We start from the raw sequence: 21,864 nt of genomic DNA on the forward strand, positions 1-21,864 counted from the left end.
TTTAAATGGTCCGCGGTCGGAAATCGGCCTCCAGTAAATATTTACCTAGAACCAAAAGCATTTTTTTTTCGATTCCTTAGAATAAACGCTCGTAATATAAGAAGCGATGAAAAAGTCATTAAAATCAATATAGTTTAGTCTAGTCTATACATACACAGCTAATACATGTAGGGAACCTGGAAAATTGCAAACGTTCGCTTACAATTTTCTTGTCAATAATGTTTTTTGGATCAAATGCTATGTGTCACAATCACTAAAGCGGCCGAGCCAACAGTTTAGCGTACAAAATTATGTAGAAGACGATTCAAAATAATACGACAATCAAATTATCCATTTCATAAAAAATTCCAGCGAACCAGCGAAAAACATTTTGAAGATAAAGAATGAAGAAACTAGGACATCCGTACAGACGGTTTAAATCTGAAGGGAGTTTGATAAATCGTTGAGAGTGATATAGCTAGATTAGATTACAGCAGCTTTACCCACTCTTATGGAAAGAGAAAACCAATCGCTCAAAATATGTAGTTAATCGGAATCATAAAATAAATTCAAAAGATTTACCAAAAGATCTTATATCCTTCAGCATTGTATTAACATCGTGTCCCATGGATGGCAAGTACGTTTTGGTTCAGTGAGACATAGTTTATTCGCAGCTTGTAACAGATCCTTTTTAACTGTTTTCCTATCGTACAATTCTGAAGAATCTTCTTTGTTAATATGGATTCAGTTCCTCCACAAACTTTAAACCATTCTTACACGATTTTATTTCGTATATTCTGAGTATTCACTGCTCTAAACAATTAAAATTTAAAAAAAAAACTAATGGCGTTTTCGTTTTTTCTTGGTGCTACACCGGTGTAGTGCAAAGAAAGAGATAGACTGATTACACCCAAGTTTGAATGAGTGTAGCACCGACTACATCGGCGTAGTGCAGTGTCAAAAACGAATATGCCATTAAATAACCTATGGGATGCAAGAAATTTTCTCCTCTCACGGCATCAAATCCCGCTTCCAGTCGCCCAATACCACACTGCATCTAGACTGATTTTGTCAGGAGAAAGTCAACTGTGACCAACTTACTGGTGAACACTATCCTCTCGCTAAGGAAATTCTCATTGAAACAAATGAACAATAATATTTGAAGAACAATCGCACAAAAGGTAGATGTAATATGTAAAATATATGTAAGTAGAACGGACTTACCGAAAACAAGCATGGAGTTCAAAATACTTCGAACCAACTGGGCATTAACTTCACTCCATCATCCACTTCGGAACCATTCTGTTCCTTTAGCGGTACGTCACTCACATATGTGCTTCGTTCTCTTAGTCTTTATCCAAAGATATTACCACTTTCATCACAAATTAATTTTTCCGAAATTTGAAATGTTCACTGTCAAACAAGACGCAAATTGACGGTAGTGAAAACTTTTCGCACCACCAACGCGCATGGCTACTACGATCCGAATCTCTCTGGCCACTCGAAAAAGTGGTTTCGGGAAAAATGCGAAAAGTTTGCTGTATGCTGCAATATTTTCATAGCGTCCAACAGAGCCAGACTATTAGCTAATAAATTCTGAATATATGGAAAAATATGGAAAAAGCAATCGAAAGTTCTGCACGATTTCTTGTATGTCAACTTTTGCCGTCCACATCAATTTCATAAGGGTATACATGAATCTTTCAAACGTTGCAATTCAAAATCATCGATAGGCTTACAAAATTTCGAATGAAGAGGACAAGTTCATTGTCCATACTTGTAAATTTTAAGTTCAGATAGAGTGTGACGATCACGAGTAGTTTTCCACATTCCATTTCCACTGCAATGATATCGTAACAAAGGTATAGCGAAGAAGGCATATTTGTACCATTAGGCAAATTAAGATAAGTGTTGCCGACAGGCATGAACGTGCTCATCAGGTTCCAGCTATATTGAACGCTTGATTTCTGCAGTTCCTATATGTTGGTTTGCGTATTTGGCGAGACTTGTTCTCCCCAACCCGCATAACCTATGATCGAAGAACAATCAAATTGCGTCAGCTAATTCAACCGCGACATGCTAGTCAGCAGGAAATGTCAGATATGATAATGGATCATTTTGTTGTCGTTGTTCATGTTGAACGCCGTGACAGTTTGAATTTCGTTTCGTGTCAACGATTTTAGCGATTCTGAATCATGCGGAAGGATTTTCCTTCATAGAAACTGCAAATCAACTTGACTCCCAATAGACTTCCATATAGCATACCGATGTAATCGATAACAACGATATTAGTTCAGATAAAACTCCCATCCAATCAGCCATGAATGTGGTATAAAATTAATTTCCTTGGTACACACGCGGTCACCATTGACGGCATCCACGTGCTACCCATTCCAAAAACGATAACACCTCCGCAATGGCTCAATTAATATGCGAGACCCGGTGTTCCGATGATATAAGTCGATCGTTTTTACACCCTCTCCTTGTTTTAAAGCTGATTGTCAGCTGTCACTTACCTACCAAGAACTGGGTTGTACCTCCCAGTGTACGGCAATCGAACGCTAATTGTAATCTTGAATCATAGCTTCAACATTGAATCGAAATCAAAAGGTATTCCCGGTATGCCGGCCGGTCGAGCTTCCTTCCCCGGTGCCCTTACACGATCCAAGGTTTGCCTACGTGACCGTTTCAGCGTTTATTATATTATATTCGAATCGTTTCTTCAGGAATAATCGGCGTAGGCAAATTTCGCGATGACGTTTGCCATTTGTCTTGGCATAGCTGCTCGATCATTAATTTTTATCTTTTGCTTCTTCCCTTTCAGCCTCGGCCATCCGAGTGTGTTCGCGCAACCATCCCGAGTTAAATAAATGCATCACGGAATCGGTGATCGCACTCAAGCCGCTTCTGGCGTCGGGGAAATTTTCCGATGATTTTTCGATTCCACCGCTGGAACCGTTGGCGCTGGCCAACATCAACATGGATCAGGGACAGGAGTTCAAGGCCACATTTAGCAGTTTGCTTGTGAATGGACCGAGTCAGTTCCAGATCGATCATTTGAAGTAAGTCGATTAATTGTTTTTTTTTCGTTAGATCGTTAGACTCACTTTGATTTTGGCGAGAGCTGGACAATCATATAGTATATGTCTGGAGGTTGTTGGTTATGTGATCTTCAATTTTGAGATGAACATTGTATATTATGCAATAGGTTAGTTGTGTAGTACCTGGTTATATGTTTTGCATACATAAAGGGTGTGACGTTCAAAAATTACTGCAAACAAGAATGTGTTTAAATCGTTTAAACTTTTTACTGAAAAATCAAATCACGGTTCTTTTGCTTGCTCAATTTATATATAAAGAGAAAGTATTCACTCAAGCTTCCTTTTTAGCGACTGCGAACTACCGGGCTGAATGCAAATCGCCAAGTTTTACACACCCTTGGTCACTTTCCTCACCACAGAATGCCAGTTTGCTTTGAGCTTCACCTCGCTGACAACTGTCTTTCGGGTCTTCTTGAGGTTCCGTTTAACGATTGGCCCCAATTTTTCTTTAGCCGATGCTCTGGCCTTTTGGGAGGGTTCGTGTCTTGAACACTACCTGAACGTTGTTCGCGGTATACCAGTCCGTTGTATTTTTTCCGTAATGTTGCCAAATCCAGCCAAATCAGTGCGGTACAATTATGTTGATTAAGAAAAAGCAACAAACGTTTTTCCAGGCACACCTGAATATAAATTTTTTGGTTGATGGTCCTATATGCGATAATGAATGCCACTTTTCCAGCCACAGGAATCGATGGTCTGCCGTACGAGTTATTTCTTTGTGAACTTCGACTGCTTAATTTTTTTACAAATCTCTGCCATCTTTCCTCATCTAGTCGACGTATAATATTCCTGTCCTTGAAGATGGCTTTACGTCCGCCCTGGCGTAAGTTTCGTCTTCCTGTACCATAAAATCAAACTTCGCCGGCATTTTATGCACAGCTTCCGCGATCATTCTCTGGCGGGCTTGTTTTTCTTATCGTTACGATTTGTAGTCACCACATTCCCATCCTGCTTGCGATATCTTGATAGTGGGGTTCCGCTTGAAAAGCCGGCCACTCTTTTTGTCCCTTTTGCGGCCTTCGTCTTTCACCCGATCTACTCTTCCTGGCTGTGAACATACATTTCCCTGCATTTTTATTACTTTGGAGTTGATTTGGCCAGATTCAACTCGCGAGCAAAGTTTTCCTCCGTTGCTCCTCTTGCTTCGATGCCATTTTCACAACTGAAGTGTAAATGCCAAACTCAAACAGTAGGAATTATACTACATAAATACATTTTAAAAATGAGGAATGTGCAGGTTTTTAAATGCAAAATGAAAGTTGAAATTGACCTATTTTCGACCGATACACCCGTTTTGCCGAATTATCAAAGCTTGTAAAACAAATTAAATGGAAATTAACCAACACTGTTCATTCGTTTTTCCCTTCACGAATATACCACCCATTGAACCATTCACTACGCAACTTGACAGCATTCGTTCACCACCACCATTACTGTTCTATAGGGCTGGTATATGAGCATAGTGCAATAGTACTCGTTGCTCGAATTCTCTCCCATTTGAAAAGATAGCGTGAAGTGCATATTTTCACCATACTAAGGAGGGTGCCTCACTGATTCATTAATTACTCGGTCTACAAACAATGGAATGCGTACAAATTAGCATCAACAGCTTTGCTTCATTGTTAAAAACCAATATAATAAAACCAATGCTCTGAAAACATTGAAATTCTCGTGTTTGAGCGCAACGAAAGCACGAATCGAGTGCCTCTATTGTTGCGCTACCATTTGACTCAATGCGTTAAACAAAGATGGCAAACACTGCTCTAACCAACGGCTTCAAATGGGTAGCGTGATAATAGAAACATAGCGATAATGGGTTCATCGCCGAGACTGCACAAACAAATTCACGCTGCGCTGCCATCACCGGGACGCCTTTATACCTTACTACGGAAGCCCCCGAGCACTCCGACGCAGCCGTGCTACCAGTCAGCGACCAGCTCAGACGTCCCGGCCCTGCGTTCGGAGGTCGTGAAGGGGTCTTCCGAACTCCCTTCTCAGGCGAGTATTTTGCTTTAAATGACGATCCGCTCCCTGAAAACCTTTTGGTTTCAAGCATGCCATTGGGTACATCACGTCCTTTCAACATGTCGGCACGATTGCCACGTGGCGCTGACGATTTGCGGCTATACTACTAAAACGTCAGAGGGCTAAGGACGAAAATCGAGGACTTGTACTTGGCTGCTCTTGACGGCGACTGCGATATTTACGTTCTGACGGAAACTTGGCTTGATGATCGTATTACATCGATGCAGCTCTTCGGGGATTCTTATGCGGATTATCGTGCGGATCGAAGCGCACATAACAGTGTTCATGGTCGCGGCGGGGGAGTTTTGATCGCTGTTTTTTCCGCACTAGCCTCCTGTGAATTTGGTATGGATAGTTCATCAAGCATTGAAGCTGTTTGGACGAAGATTACTACACAGACGAAGAACTACTTTATTGGAGCTATTTACATTCCTCCAGAAAAGCGACTTGACTGCACTATTACGCAGCTCCATCTAAACTGTATAAAACACGCTTCTTCTCAGGTAGATGCAAACTATGTGATAATAGTTCTTGGTGATTTCAACCAACCAGGACTGACGTGGGTTTCTTCTGGACGTGGATACGCTTACCCTAACCCGTTATCATCGAAAATAAATCCTGCCAGCCGCTTACTTCTGGACGGGATGGCTTTTCACGGACTAAATCAAGTAAGCACCATCTCTAACCATCAATCCCGTTTTCTTGACCTTGTGTTCGTCAGTCAATGCTTTGCCTGAGTGTTCTGTGAGTGAAGCTATCAGTGTTATCGTTCCTTTGGATAACTATCATCCCGCATTAGACATATCCATTTCCATCATTAGTTCACCACAATATGAAGAAGCTTTAGCTGTGAATCGTCGTAATTTTCGCAAAACTGATTTAGCAGCACTACGTCGCACTCTATCGCTGATTGACTGGAGTGTACTACTTGATCAAGTTGATGTAAATGCTGCAGTCGATCTCTATAACCAATTACTCATTGACTCTGTTGAAAAATCTGTGCCAGAATATCAACCTCCCAAGAAACCTCCCTGGTTTAACGCCATGCTTCGCAATCTGAAACGCATCCGTGCCAAAGCCCTACGTGCGTATACAAATCGTCGATGCCGATGTTAAAACGAAGAGAAAGGAAACGGGTCTTCCGTCTAGGATGGTCTACAATGGCGAAGTAGCGACTACAACGTCGGAAAAATGCTCCCTATTTGCCAGCTACTTCTCAAGTGTCTTCACGACTGATGTGCCATCTGCCATCGAGCTCGAAAACGCGACCCGTGATGTTCCCATTGGTGCAGTGGATATGGATATATTCACTATTTCAGTACAATCGGTTCTCTCAGCAATACGGAAAACAAAATCGTCTTATGCTCCAGGACAAAGTGCTATGCCGTCTGCTGTTCTGAAAAAATGTTCCGATATCTTAGCGATCCCACTGACGTACCTTCATATCGTTTTGCATTGAAAACATATCCAGGAAACTCCAGGTGGACACGGTCTACACAGATCTTAAGGCCGCTTTCGACACAGTTAACCATGAGATACTGCGTGCAAAGCTTGATAAACTAGGATGTATCTCGAGATTCTGCCACTGGCTTCGATCCTACCTTATTCACCGCGAGTGCGTCGTGCAAATTGTTGACAACGTGTCTGAATCCTTTTGTATTAATTCCGGAGTTCCCAAAGGTAGTACACTAGGTCCATTACTATTTTCATTGTTCGTGAATGATGCGGTCTTTGTTCTAATGCGTGGAGGGAAACTGTTTTTCGCCGATGACTTGAAGATATTTCTCGTGATAAGGAATGAAGCCGATTGTCGTGAGTTACAGTGTCTCATTGATACATTTTACAATTGGTGTCAAAGAAACATGGTGATCCTTTGTGTTACGAAATGTTTTGTCATCAGTTTTCATCGTACAAGGGACATGCTTAATTTTAACTACAACATTGCCGGAAGTCAGCTGCAACGCGTTTACCACGTGAAAGATCTAGGTGTTATTCTCGATGAAAGGCTAACTTATACCAATCAGCGACTATCGACAAAGCAAATCGACTTCTAGGTTTTATGTTCAAAATTTCCAGCGGATTCCGGGATCCTCTGTGTTTGCTCACTGGTGCGCTCGCAGTTGGAAGTTGCAAACATCGTCTGGTGTTCTTATCATGCAACGTGGAGTGAAAGGATTGAAGCTGTCCAGCGCAAATTTATACGATATGCTTTACGTCAATTGCCTTGGAATGATTCGTTGAACCTGCCACCATATGATAATCGTTGCAGACTATTAGGACTACATACTTTGCAAGAACGTAGGCATACTTCGCAGGCCGTTTTCATATCAAAGCTTCTGTTGGCTGAGTATGATGTTCCCGACCTCCTTGGACAAATCAACCTCTACGCCCCAACCCGTGTTATTCGCCCTCGGACATTACTACACATCGAAATGCGAAACACCAACTACGCTGCTAATAGTCCGATTTTATCGATGGTTCGTCGCTTCAACGAGCTTGCCGAGCACTTCGACCTCAATTATAATTCATCACAATTTCGTCACCGTTTGCTGTTACATTAGGTTAATTACTTTTAGTTTAGTTCATTAAGACTTAGTGTCAGATGAACACAAATTTTAAATACAAATACAAATTATCCTATCTACCGCTGAGCACCATTCGTTTTCCATAGCAAGGTGTACATAGGTCGCTTTGCCTACTAAGTGCGAATCGAGTAAATTATGGAAATCTGTTCGGTTATACATATTTAAAATTTGGGAGCAGGGCCGGTGGATAATGTGAGTAGTATGAGTAGTACTATCCACTTGAAAATATTCGAATGGGTAACGAGCACTCGAAATTTTGAAAAAAACTTAATTTGAAAACTGTCACTCATGTACCTCGCTCACATAAAGGGTGTACGGAATTGAATTGCCTAACTGATGTGTTTTCTATTGAAATTTTGTGTGAAATTATCCCACGCTCAGGATAGACAAAACATCATCGAAAAAAAACACAATACCATTCATTCTTCTGTTGGCGAAATGAAATGTTTATTGAGAAATAAAACGTAAAACATCCAACCCCGTGCTCGAGTAGATTCGCGAAATCTAGCAAGAAGAGTTTATTAGGGCGAATCTTTGATATTTCGGGCACAGTCGATATCGTTGTGTCAGGATTGTTTTTTTTTAATTTTTTCCTTGACGCTGAAGAAAATCACAAAGGGCTCGAATGAGAACCACAGGTATAATTTCAAGCCGTGGAATCGATTTTATTTCAACATCCGTTTGAGTGTGAAAAAAATCTTTGCTATGCAAAGTAGGCCATTGCAAAAAATCACTCATTCTTGAATTCTCAAAGTCCCACACTGTCATATTGTGACTAATGTCAAAGAAAGCCCAGATGCTAAATTTCAGATCATTTGGATAATTTTGGACGCCTGTCCACTTCGCTTGAAGTTTTTGAAATTGGTAATGTGGAAAAATATGGAGAAAAAGTGTATTAAATGCTATAACTTTTGAAGAAGCACTCAGAAAATTACAATTCATACCTCATTTTAAAGAAATTAGCCTTAGTATTTGAATGGAAATATTTCCGCTTTTTGAAAAATACGGGTAAGTGGGGTACTTGGTCAGTTTGTCCCCAAAATCCGCTATTTTAAATAATTTGTCTGCTCCGCGATGCAAATCATACATATTTTGCAGTTTTTATAATGCAAAAAAATCTAAGAAATCGAACGAAACCTTTGCGATCTTTGTCCGAATACAAAAAGTTGGGGCTGTAGGGTCTTTTGTCATTGTCTAATTGATATTAAATTTCATCATTTTCTCGTGCATAATCATAAAAATCAATCGTCCAGTCTGCTCTAACTCCACCGGATAGCAATATTGAAAGCAAAAGATTTAAGATTTTTGATTACTTGTATATTGTGCGAAAACAAAGAACAATGTGTCATATCCCTGTTATACAGGGTGTTTGGTTCATGGTTGAGAACCTCTCGAGGGATGATTGACTGTCATATTTGGAGAAAAAAGTCGTTCTACACACACCATGAAATCTCAACCGTTACTAAGTTATTGAACTTTTTGTGTCAAAAACTTAGTTGTCTTAAAATAGCTCTAACTCAAAAAATATACTTTGTATTTCAAATCTTTTAGATCCATTGGATAGGTGAGAAAATTTTCCACTGAAAAATGCCCTCAAATGTTTCAGCTAATGAGGTTAAGTAATCTTTTCACAGTAATTTATTTAAAATTTAACAATTTTGATAGATTCTTCGTTCACTTCGCGAAAATCATAATAGTTAACATTACTATTTTAATTATTCAAATTTTTAGTCTTGAAAAGTTGTATAATTTGTTCTTTGACATGATACACTTATCTAGTCTTGTTTTCATGTGTTTGGGTTATTGAACTTGGATATTTTATCTCATATTCACTAATACTAGCTCTTATTGAAAAAGTATGGCACTTATTGTACCTTTACTTATTTTTATTCGAAAGCCAGGAAAACGTTGCAGAGAAAAATGTATTGATACCTTTCACTTAAGTGAATTTAGCATTCTTTTAGAAGTTAATTAGTTTAAAGTTAGTGTTATTATTAACATTTTCGTTATTTTCTTAAAATAGTAAATAATAAACTTCACCATTATTATCATGGAATTAATGCATCTCAGCAAGTTCTCCAATTCTTTCTTTGACTCCATTCAATTATCTCTTTTAGTTTCGAAGCAAAATCATTTTTATCTTCTCGTTATATGCAAAAACAACGATTTCGAACCCACTGCATTTGTGATGAGGCCATCCTGTGTTAACTATCAAATTGCAGCGAAATGAAAAGCGATAAGGCTAAAGTGTCAAATAAAAAGTTGTAGAGAATATTAAGGTGCACCAAATGAACAATAGTGACGATAAATTTAGTTGATTAATAATTAGAATAATTACAAAAATCACCAAAAAACGCAAATTTTGAGTTATTTTACTAGTAAAAAGTCATGTAGTACACTTAACTAAAAGATATCTGTACATACATCGAAAGGAAATTTTCTCAGCTTTCCAATGAAGCCCTGATAATAGCGATATAAAGCATATTTTTTAGATTAGAATCTTTTAAGAACTTGCAAGTCAATTACAGGAAAAGTTTAGAAGTCAAATTACAAGGAAACGAGAAGAGGTAGGAATATTATGTTGAAGAACAAATTATGAATCGTCCTCAAACCCAGCTTTTGGATAATGGATATTGCTATAATCATAATTCATTATTTTGGGAAAATTAACAAAAACCTCATCAAAAACACTAACTTTTAACTACTTTACAACTAAAAGGTAATTAAAACTAATATCTGAAAGATATGAGGACATTATTCAATAGAAAATTATCTCACCTTTCCAATGGCACTAAAAGATTTAAAATACGAGGTATACTTTTTGAGTTAGAGGTGTTTTAAGATAAACAAGTTTTTTACACAAAAAGTTCAATAACTCTGTATTGATTGAGATTTGATGGTATGTGTAGAACGATTTTTTGCTCCAAATATGACAGTAAATCACCCCTCGAGAGATTCTTACTCATGAACCAAACACCCTGTATGAAAATACACCGTAGGGCTTTATGTTAAGTATTGACGTTCCCATTCATCTATTCATGGGCACAATCGTGATGTCGCACTAAAATTAGGTTGAGATTTGGGATTTGAAAGAACCCTGATGTTCTTAAAGGTGCTCCGACTAATGAGTAAGCGACAAGCTCGACTAATAACTTACTATCAGATCTGGAGAAATGAAATGATAATTCCTTGTTATTGTTCAGACGCCACATCATGAGTCAGTACTGTAGGCAGACGGGATATTAAGAAAGCCCAGCGCTAGTGCTTCTTATAAGTCATCTAGTACTATCAAGATCAGTATAGATCATTTAAACACCATTTATAATTTAAAACATAACTGTTTCCTGACCTGTGCAATGACTGCCTCTAGTACCTAGGAGATGAATTGTTGAACGTGGGATTGACTCCTTTATTCCCATGTTGTTTATAAAACAACAACGTTTAAAAACTACTATAACTTTTGGTTCGGATAAGGTTGGCTAACACAAAAACTAGTTAGGCTAATAGCAGAGACTATTGCATTTTATTTGAGCAGTAACAGTTATTAGTATTATGTATAGCGCTGAAGTTATTGTAGTTACACTGATAAGATTCCACTGGAGCAGTGTTGCTAGTGATAGTTCAGTTAACGGTAAAACAAAGAAAATTTTGATATATCTTCGACGTTTTTAATTATTATCATAAATTGATATAACATATGAATTTAGTATATCTTCGAAAACCTTTCTCGTGCAATAAGACTGTTGCAAAAATTCCAAAAAAAATGTATTCAGCTTCAGAAAGAAAAAAACTGAGAAGATTCGAGCACTACCAAAGAAGCATCTATCTTGTCCCAAAAAATGGCATTTTCATGTTTTTTGAGCTCAATGAAGTTAAGGAAAAATAGTTTTGAAAGGGTGCGCGACGTTTGGAATAAATACGTTATGCATAAGTACGTTGGATACGTACGTTTGGCATAATGAACGTTAGGTATAATGGACGATAGGCATAATTCACAAAAATATAAAAATAATTGCAATCTTTATTATAGAGATTTCAACCTTACGCTTGTTTTTTCGGGTTAGAAAAAAATTACGCTTTGCTATACCATGCTTTCGAATAACTTTAGCGAGGGACTCCAAAATGAAAAATACCATGCGAGATATTTATCCCTTGCAAGTGTAGAGTTTTTCTTTCTATTTCTTCTGTAGACGAGATACGTAAAGTATCCCTTCATTTAAGTGAACAGTTTTGGTACAAGCACATTTCAAACCTCTTAGATGTATTACCAATACAGTTGTATCCAAATAATTAAAAAAAAGCAAAATAATGAACAGATATTAAGTTTTGGAACCTATAGACATTCTCCGTCGTATCAAAGATTTTCCGTAGTTCTTATTGTGGTGGCCTCGAGAAAACAATCATTGTATTTAATAATATGGGAGATAATTAATATAGAACTACCAATATTCGTACATTCGTTGAATGAATCATAAAATGCATCATTCTTCTTTCATGAGTTGTTCTTCAAGGTTATATATTTTCTTCTTGGACAGTTTTACCATGCATGCATGTAAGAACTAATCTAAGTTAACCCTTACATGCCAAACTTTTTTCTAGAAACACGAAAAACCCGCTTTAATAGATGCTTCTTTCGCTGCGCTGGAAGCTGCTCAATATTTACCTTGCGGTGCTCAATACAATTCTTCTAGAAAATTTACAATATTTTATACGCTAGGAAAAGATAGACGAAGACGGTCCAAATTGAAACGTTTTAGCAGTTTACAATAATAATGAGAAATAATGAAGATATATCAAAATTTTATTTATCAGCGCTACCTGGAAATATCTCTGATAGTACTGCTCCAGCAGAGTTCTATCTGACTAATAGCAATAACTTCAGTTCTAGGGGAAATACTTATAACTTTAAGCGCTTAAATGAAAGATAATAGTCCCAGTTATTAGTCCTACTTGCTTTTGTGAGTAAATTCTGCATAAATCAGAAATTTTGGCTATTTAAAAACGTTGCTGTTTATAAACAACATGGGCATAAAGGGGTTGATGTGCGTTATCCATACCTAAATACAAATGAGACTAATTTTAAACAAGAGAGTTTAGCCGATTTTAGTGTTGTGCAATGTATCTGTCATTTGCCGAGAAATTAACGCAAGCTGAGTTTCCCCATGCCAAGCATTCGTTCTGATTCTTTTATTTGTGTGAATTTTTTTTAGGTATGCACGATAGCATAAGATGTTGATCGAGTTTGATCAGCTCCCAGAGTAATTTCACAACATCAAAATATTTCAAACATTTGTGCTCTTACCACCCGAGGCTGTTACCACCACTAAGTGAAATCCTTAAAGTGATACTTCAAAATGATAATTTATGCTTATCGTCCATTATGCCCAACGTATATTATGACAAACGTCCATTATGCCTAACGTACGTATGCCAATCGTCAGTATGCTTAACGTATTTATGCCTAATGGGGTACACCCGTAACCCTACAAATGCAAGAAAAAAGATGGGCATGGAAGGGTTAAAATAGATATAATACTAAATATATGGGACTCTTATGCTTTAACCCATTCATGCCCATGTTGTTTGTGGACAACAACGTTTTTAAACAGCTATGACTTTTGGTTGAGGCAACATTTGCTCACAAAAACAAGTAAGGCTAATAAATGTGACTATTGCGTTTCATTTGAGTATTAACAGTTACAAGGATCCGCTCTAGAACTGAAGTTATTTTAATTAGACTGATTGGATTCAGATGGAGCAGTGCTGCCAGGGACAGTTTACGTTGAAGACGGAAAATGAATTTTTCATATATCTTCGTTATGTTGCAATATTTTTGAAAAGTGATAAATTCTATCAATTAAGACAGTCTTTGCCTACAGTTTCCACGCAAGTGGACTTTTGTAAATATTCTAAAAAAAATTTATTGAGCATTGGAAGGTAAAAATTCAGCAGCTTCTAGCACTGCGAGGGTAGCACCTAGCTTTATGAAGAAAGGCTTTTCGTGTTTTGTTGACCCCACCGTTTTCAAGAAAAAATAGTTTTTAAACGCCACCGGAACTAGAAAAAAGTTGGGCATGAAAGGGTTAATGGACACTACAGTGTGGTTTGAGTTCTATTATGAAGTAGGCGAGCATAGGTCTTTCAACCCAAATTCTCACCAAAACGCATATCCGGGAAGAAATTTCTCCTAGTATTAGGAGTAACGGATTCGTGGCAGGGTACGTGGCGGTAGGTCATGTAGCCTTACATTCATATTGTCATTTTCCATGTACATGAAAATCTTGCTTGCAATGCTGTCAATTTCAACCACCTGTTTTAGGTTGTTGTAAAACAAATTTTTCAGCTTGGTATAACCTGTGGAATATCAGTCCTGCATTGCGTAGGCGATGATACTGAGGATAGTCGACTTCCATAAGCCTAAGCTCCACTTGTACCGAAATACTCCAACTCATGAAGATTCAGTCATATAGAAACAAATTTGAAGTCAATGACTGCGGTGTTGGGTCGAAGCAGCAAGATTTCGAAAACTATTATATTACCATTGTTCTTGAAACAATGTACACCAAATCGAAAGGCTGCTAGTTGTTGTTCGCGGTACACTGCGTTCCAGTTAGTCGAATCCAATCGGACGAAAACGATCAGAATACGATGGGTGATCTGAAGGATTTCGGTATAGCAGATCTGTTAGTGCTACATCAGGAAGAATGCTGCTACTCGATCAAAATCAATCATAAGAATTACAGAAAAACGAAATAACCGAGGCCATCTCAGATTCGCTGTTGAAGCTGGTATTTTCAGAAAAACAGCAAAGGAAGAAGTAAGAGGAAATGTAGCAGAAGTCCAAGTAGATGTTGACATTGTAGGTCAGCCTGTTGATATGCGATAACATGCTGTGCTGCCCAGTCGTCTGCCACTTGGTTAAAATCTCGATATAGGGATAGCTCAATCTGAGCTAAAATATCTGTAGGTTTCACTCAAGGAAGCCACCTAGGACAATTGAACTTTGTGCCTTCGATACATGCCGTTGTTTGTAAAATTGCTCTATGCTGCCATCGTGATGACCTACAAATATTTAGTTCTATAGGCTAGATCATTTAGAAATAGGGAAAAATTGGTGATGGCAGCGCTCCAAGTGGTCGAATATGGAAGCTTTTCGAAGCATTTTGTTGTTTGTAAACAGTTTCGCTACGTCTATCTATTTAACAGTAGTTCATAGCGTAGCTCCGAGATATTTCTCATGCGGAAGGAGAAAAAAAATTAATACACAGTTACTCAAAAATGCAATAGTGTGAACCTGCGAGCTGGAAAAAATGCTGATTCGAGTGATTGAAAAGTACAAAGAAAATCTCATAACTTCTCCATAAACGTCATCCGAGTGTCAGAGTGGAATCGTTTACTGTCATCTGCGGTCGAAGGTCATACGACAAATCAAGTCTGATCCCAGTACCTCGGCCTATGATTAGACGAAAAAACTGAATACTGTACTGTATACATGTTAGGGAGCAAGTGAACAATTCAACCTTAAATAACAAACAGCGTTCAGAACACAGGTCCGTAGGCTGCACGACCACGTGCTTATTAAACTTGATGACTTGATCGACGATGAAATTTATGAGAATTTCAAGCAAAACCCGGGGTTCAAATTCTTTAAAGCTCCTATTCGCGATAATGTTCCTAGAAGGTTCCAGAATAAGTTCACAAAATATGATTTAGCAAGAGATGTATTCCTGTGATAATAAACCCAGATTTTTGTGACGGATAAGATCATGCACTCGAAAGTATTTAAAAGGATGCCTCAATAAACACATTATTGCCATCATTAAGTCATATGACCAGTTACGTTTTAGCCATATTTAGCCCACTCTCAGAATAGCAAAGAAAGCGTGCCATGGCACAACGACAATGGAGCTGGTTCATCTCAAAAGAACTGAGGCCGCCAAATTGTTACCAGTTCCATCTCAGAAAGAAATCTAGGGTGACAATGAAGCGAAAACTAAAGATAAACACAGCTAGTTTTATTAAATGAAATGTTATTTCATTTGTTTCATCCTTAGAAAATTTATGGACTGAAGAAATGGATTATATTTCTGATTTATGAGTACTTTCAATAGAATAGCCTAGTTTTAAGTGCCACCTAAGGTTTATTTTATCAATTTCGTTCTGAGTCAAAAAAGATTGTAATATTGGAAGTCTCAAAAACCTACGGATCTAAATAACCTGTGTCTGATATTAATGCGTTTAGTAGAATTTGGCTTTTGGAAACTACAATACTATTTATGAATCTATGAAGTTAGAATGTAGGATGGCTATTATTATTGAAACGGCTCCTAGTTAAAATGATTACCAGGTTTTATAGAAATTATCAAAAAACAAACTAAAACATGGTTGTCCCATCCATAAAGCTCACTAAAAATATAAATTTTGAACAGTGTTTTCTCGGCTTGCTGTTTTTCAATATGGGACTCTTATGCTTTTATGGACAGTGTATAAAGTCACACCGTAGTAGTTGATGTTAAGCATTGCCGTACCTGTCCGTCTTTTCGTGATGATCACCCCTGGGTACAAGAACGTTGACAGAGATGGCACAACAAAGAGAAGTGAGATCAATTTCAATTGAAATTTGACAGAACTGCCATACGGATGTTCTCAACGATGTTTGAACGATGAGATTGCGACATGCCTGACCAATAACTTGCTTCCTGACTCCTTGCACTGAAAATATACGGCAAAATGTTCAAACCAAGCTACGTACGTCAGATGAAAATGCAAATACCTTTTTCAATACAGCTTCTGGCTAAAAAGGAGGGGGTGTCCCCCCAGTGCGCAGCTCTGGATCCGCCAGTGGTCTTCGACTATCTTTTCCATGCAATTGGAGCATTGTAAATATTCTTGGAGATTGTAATGTAGAAATGTAATGGAATTTAGAAATTGAGCAGCTTGCAGCACAGCAAAGGAAGCACTTAGCTTGATCAAAATAGGTTTATCGTTTTTCGTATCTTTCCAGAAGAAATCATTAGTCTATCTCTTGCGATTTAAAAGTTTTTGAGTAATTTTTGATCAAATTAGTAAAAGTTTTAGAAACTTTTGAACGGGAAAAACGGACAGCCAACTCTAATTGCAATTAAAAATGCTACACCAACACTATAAAATTCAATAGATTTCTTTTGTTTTTCGTTGTCTTCAGTAAAGTTATAGATGATTTGAAAAAACTATTGTTTTTTTTTAAAAAAGTCCAATCTTCGAAAATACTCGAGATATGAAAAATTATACGTTAATAAAAAATTTTGTATTTTGACGATTGAAATAACTTCATAGAATATACAGGGTGTTTGGTTCATGGTTAAGAACCTCTCGGGGGGTGATAGACTGTCATATTTGGAGAAAAAAAATTGTTCTACACATACCATCAAATCTAAACCGATACAGAGTTATTGAACTTTTTGTGTAAAAAGCTTATTTGTCTTAAAATAATTCTAACTTTAAAAGTATACTTTGTATTTTAAATCTTTTAGTTCCATTCGAAAGGTGAGAAAATTTCCTATTCAATGGTGTTCTCATATCTTTTAGTTAATTAGTTTTAATTGCCTTTTTGTAAAGTAGTTAAAAGTTAGTTTTTGAGTAGGTTTTTGTTAATTTTCTCGAAATAATGAAGTATGATTATAACAATATCCTTTATCCAAAAGTTGGGTTTTAGGACGATTCATAATTTGTTCTTGGACGACATATTCCTATCTCTTCTCATTTCTTTGTAATTTCATTACTATACTTTTCCTGTAACCGACTTGCAAGTACTTAAAAGGCTCTAATCTGAAAAATATGCTTTATATCGTTATTTACAAGATTTTATTGGAAAGCTGAGAAAATGTCCTGTCAGTGTATGTACAAATATCTTTTAGTTAAGTGTACTAATTGATTTTTTACTAACGAAATAACTCACAATTTGTGTTTTTTGAAGAGTTTTTTTAATTATTCTAATTATTAATCAACAAAATTTATCGTTACTATTGTTCATTTGATGCCCCTTAATGTTCTCTATAACTTTTTATTTGACACTTTGTCTATATCTCTTTTCATTTTGCTGCTATTTAATAGTTAACACAGCATGACATCGCCACAAATGTAGTGGGTTCGAAATCGTTATTTTTGAATATGAAACGATGTGATAAAAACGATTTTGTGTCGAAACCAAAAGAGATAATTGAATGCAGTCAAAGAAAGAACTGTAGAACTTTCTGAGATGCATTATTTCCAAGATAATAATGGTGATGTTTATTATTTACTATTTTAAGAAAATTAACGAAAATGCAAATAATAGCACTAACTTTAAACTAATTTACTTCTAAAAGAATACTAAATTCACTTAACTGAAAGGTATAAATACATTTTTCTCTGTAAAATTTTCCTGGCATTCGAATAAAAAGAAAAAAGTACAATAAGTACCATACTTTTTCAATTAGAGCTGGTATTAGTGAAAATAAGATAAGAATATCCAAGTTGAATAACCCAAACTCATGAAAATAAGAAAAGGTAAGTGTATCATGTCAAAGAACGAATTATGCAGCTCTTCAAGACTAACAATCTGGATTATTAAAATGATGAGGTTAACTATTAGGATTTTCAAGAAATGAACGAAAATCGATTAAAATTGTTCAATTTTCACTAAATTACTTTGAAAAGTCCACTTAAACTCATTAGCTGTAACATATGAGGGCATCACTCAATGCGAAATTTTCTCACCTTCCCAGTGGACCTAAAATATTTGAAATACAAAGTATGCTTTTTGAGTTAGAGGAATTTTAAAACAAATAAGTTTTTTACACATAAAGTTCAACAACTCTGTAACGGTTGAGATTTGATGGTATGTGTAGAACAATTTTTTTCTCCAAATATGACAGGCTATCACCCCCCGAGAGGTTCTTAACCATGAACCAAACACCCTGTATAAAACTCGTAGGAATGATAATTGAATAGATATTTAGAAAAAAAAAATTTTTTTGGGGTCATCCAAATATAACTTCTCAAGCATTACAAAAAGGGACTTCATGTGTTCAGAAAAAATATTTATAAAAGCAAATTTTTAAAGACGTTAGCTCATTTCTTTTATCAAAAAAAAATTGTTGTTGAAAAATCTCACTTATAGGAGGATTAATCACGAAAATCACAGCAGCAAATTGCAGACCTTACAATTTTGATAAATAGTCCGCAAACTATTGACGTAAAATCAGCCGTTTCCACACTAACAACTAATCACCATTTGAAACACTTTATTTTTTCAAAAATTGCGAAATAATTTAGAAATTACACGAGATAAGCCGTTGTTGTAATATAGAAAGTTGTTCATTTTGATAATTCAAACCATTGTACGGAACATACCGAACTTGTCAGAATTATATTTAAATGTTATAGAAATGAATTGGCTTTAAGGGGATAATCCACAAACAAGCAACAATAATGTTGAAGATATTAAAGATGAAGACTTCGTGTCTTCAGCAAAGTTGTTGGTAAAAGCTTGCTCTACAATTTTGCAGAAGACATAATTTTAATTTAGTAGATATGTATATCTCACTTTTAGGGAGATTAATCATCAAAATAACAACACCATATGGAAGGGCTTGTAATATTCACAAATTTCTCCGAAGACATCGTTGACCCAAATCTAACGATTTAGGTATAATCAATAGATCGCACGGCGAAAACAACCACTGTGTGGCGGCGCACATGTCAGCTTAATCGTACTTCCTGCGTAAACGTCTGACTAATGAGATGAATAAGGGTTCAGCTGCCCGTGTTAAATAGTTCGTTTAGTTTTAACGGCTTTCAATTAGCTAGAGATTACTTGAGAAAGATACAATAGTTTACGAGTCACATATTACTCAAGAGGTCGTGAGGTTAAATTACGAATATACTATTCGGGTCATATGAGCAGGCTTTCGAACTGAACCCGGTGTCTTCTACTGACACTTAATCTATGTAAATTGTTTACAGAAAGGCTGATTATTGGAACTATTACCTTTTTAAAAATTTAAATTTGGTGTAGAATACTATGATCGAACAAAAAAATTACTTTTTCACCTAAAGCGATAGAAAGTTGTTTTCTTCGACAAAGTTTTTCATATACATATTCGAGAAGAATTTAGCTGAATTTAGTGATCAATAGCAATATGCAATCTTCGAACACCCAATAATGGAAATTTTTATCATCCGGCTGCTCTATGGCAACACCACCATCCAATAATTTAAAAAACTATAAACTTAACACTCGATTACCTTCACTATTCCAGAACCAACATCGAAAAGCTGACATTCGACTTCAACGTCTACCTGCCGAAGTTGTCCTTCCGTGGAAAGTACGACCTCAAGATGCGGCTGCTGCTGCTGAACATTGCTGGCAGCGGAGACCTGAAGGGTGTGATCGGTAAGGGCATTCATCTCTCTCTCTCTCTCTCTCTCTCTCTCTCTCTCTCTCTCTCTTTCTCTCTCTCTCTCTCTCTCTCTCTCTCTCTCTTATTACTGGCTTCCTGCTTCCTCGCAGTCCCTGTGTAATTAAAATCGTTGTTTAACCCCCTGCTCTTATAATCGCCTTCCCCCTCCCGAACAGAGAACTCACGCGCACGTGTCAAGCTGTACAACGAGAAATACGACAAGGACGGTCAGCAGTACATGCGCGTCAAGCGCCTGCTCGTTAAGATCCAGATCGAGAAGGGTCAGTTCGATCTGAAGGACCTCTTCAACGGTGACCCGGTGCTGAGTCAGGTTGGCAATCAGTTCATCAACGACAACTCGCGGCTCTTTCTGGATGAGCTGACACCCGGTTTGGAGCGGAGTCTGTCGGAGACGTTCAAAAACACGGCAAACGAAATCCTACAGACGGCAACCATGAACGACATATTCCCGGAGTGAAACGAAATAAACAAAAACCCTAATCCAACAAACAGCCCCATCTTTGCGGGGTTGCGGCAATCGAAACACCAAAAAAGTGCTCTCAAGCCTCCTACCAACTAATTACATACATACTACTGTTCAGTATGAGCGACTTTAGTTTTAGCGGCGCACGGTTTTCCGATGAGTGCTGCGATCGACTTAATACCGGGTGCAGTTCAGTGATCTTTTTGATTTCAGGGGCACAGGTTTTACATCGTGCACCGGGACGCAGCTGTCTGTGATTGATTTGTTTGTGTGTGTAAATATTTTATGATTGTAACGAAATGTAGTTTTTAAGCGTGAGAAGGTAAACATTTTTGGTAACCAAACTTGATGAATAAGGGAAACACGGTTGTTCTTACCCAAACAAAAGCTTCGATGCCAAAAAAAAACAAATATATATATGAAGATGAAATCCCACAGAACGGCTTTCGTCATTCGCAATTCTTCCTGTTTGCTTTATTTTTTGTCGATGCTGAATAATCTGAAGTATCCGAAAAATGACCTTGAGTACTGATAGAATCACCTACAGTCAAGACTTGTACTGTACGGACCCTGTTCATGGGGTTGTCAATCGTTGTTTGTTGTTTGTCTAAGAGGTGAGTACTTTGTTGACGTTTCTGGTGGTTCCATGTTCCAAAGCATAAATGTTTATTTTTATCCACAACTGATCATTTGGAGGTTTGTAATTAATAAAAAGGTTAACATTGCTAGTATAGAAAAAAAATACTGATGGCAAAATCATATCTTGTAAGTGAGGACTGTTCCTCGAGCATATAGCAACTTTAGTTTCTGGAATGCCAATCCGGTTTGCGAAGTTTACCCTTAGCCGATTGTAAATGTTGATTTTACTCTTGTAGTAAACAGATTGTTTTGGGCAGAAACGATAAGTGAACAAAAAATATTTGCTTAGTGCAAATAGGGTAGACGCTCACTAACTCATCTCATTACCTCTATTCATCTCATTTCCTGATTACTCAACTTTAAACAAAAAATACGACAACACGACTTTACAGAATCATCCATTTCAATAGCGAAAAAAAATTCTTTCGAGTTGAACAAATATTTTAGCGTTTATCAATTTCTTAAAATAGTCACAGTAAATTTATAATCATTTGAAAATAGTTTTGAGTCCGCAGCTGAAAATTCCTTGCTAGATGACTTTAAATCACACCTTCATAAACCAAACAATCAATCAATCAATATTGCTAGATGATCAGTTTCTAGGCAAAATTATCTCAGAAATCTTGAAT

The 21,864-nt window shown here is 37.1% G+C and overlaps 1 protein-coding gene across 1 annotated transcript in view; it reads left to right on the plus strand.

Annotated features, from left to right (window-relative positions):
* The window catches only part of LOC131682259 (protein takeout-like), a 36,383-nt gene extending 15,328 nt beyond the window's left edge, over nt 1-21,055 (plus strand). Inside the window, exons 2-4 of the mRNA XM_058963613.1 lie at nt 2,804-3,041; nt 19,972-20,105; nt 20,289-21,055. Coding sequence (XP_058819596.1) covers nt 2,804-3,041; nt 19,972-20,105; nt 20,289-20,590 — 674 coding nt within the window. The 3' untranslated portion in view covers nt 20,591-21,055. The remainder of the gene's footprint in view (nt 1-2,803; nt 3,042-19,971; nt 20,106-20,288) is intronic.
* The last annotated feature ends 809 nt before the right edge of the window (nt 21,056-21,864 follow it).

Source organism: Topomyia yanbarensis, chromosome 2 (assembly GCF_030247195.1).
Source record: "Topomyia yanbarensis strain Yona2022 chromosome 2, ASM3024719v1, whole genome shotgun sequence".
Taxonomy (NCBI): Eukaryota; Metazoa; Arthropoda; class Insecta; order Diptera; family Culicidae; genus Topomyia; species Topomyia yanbarensis.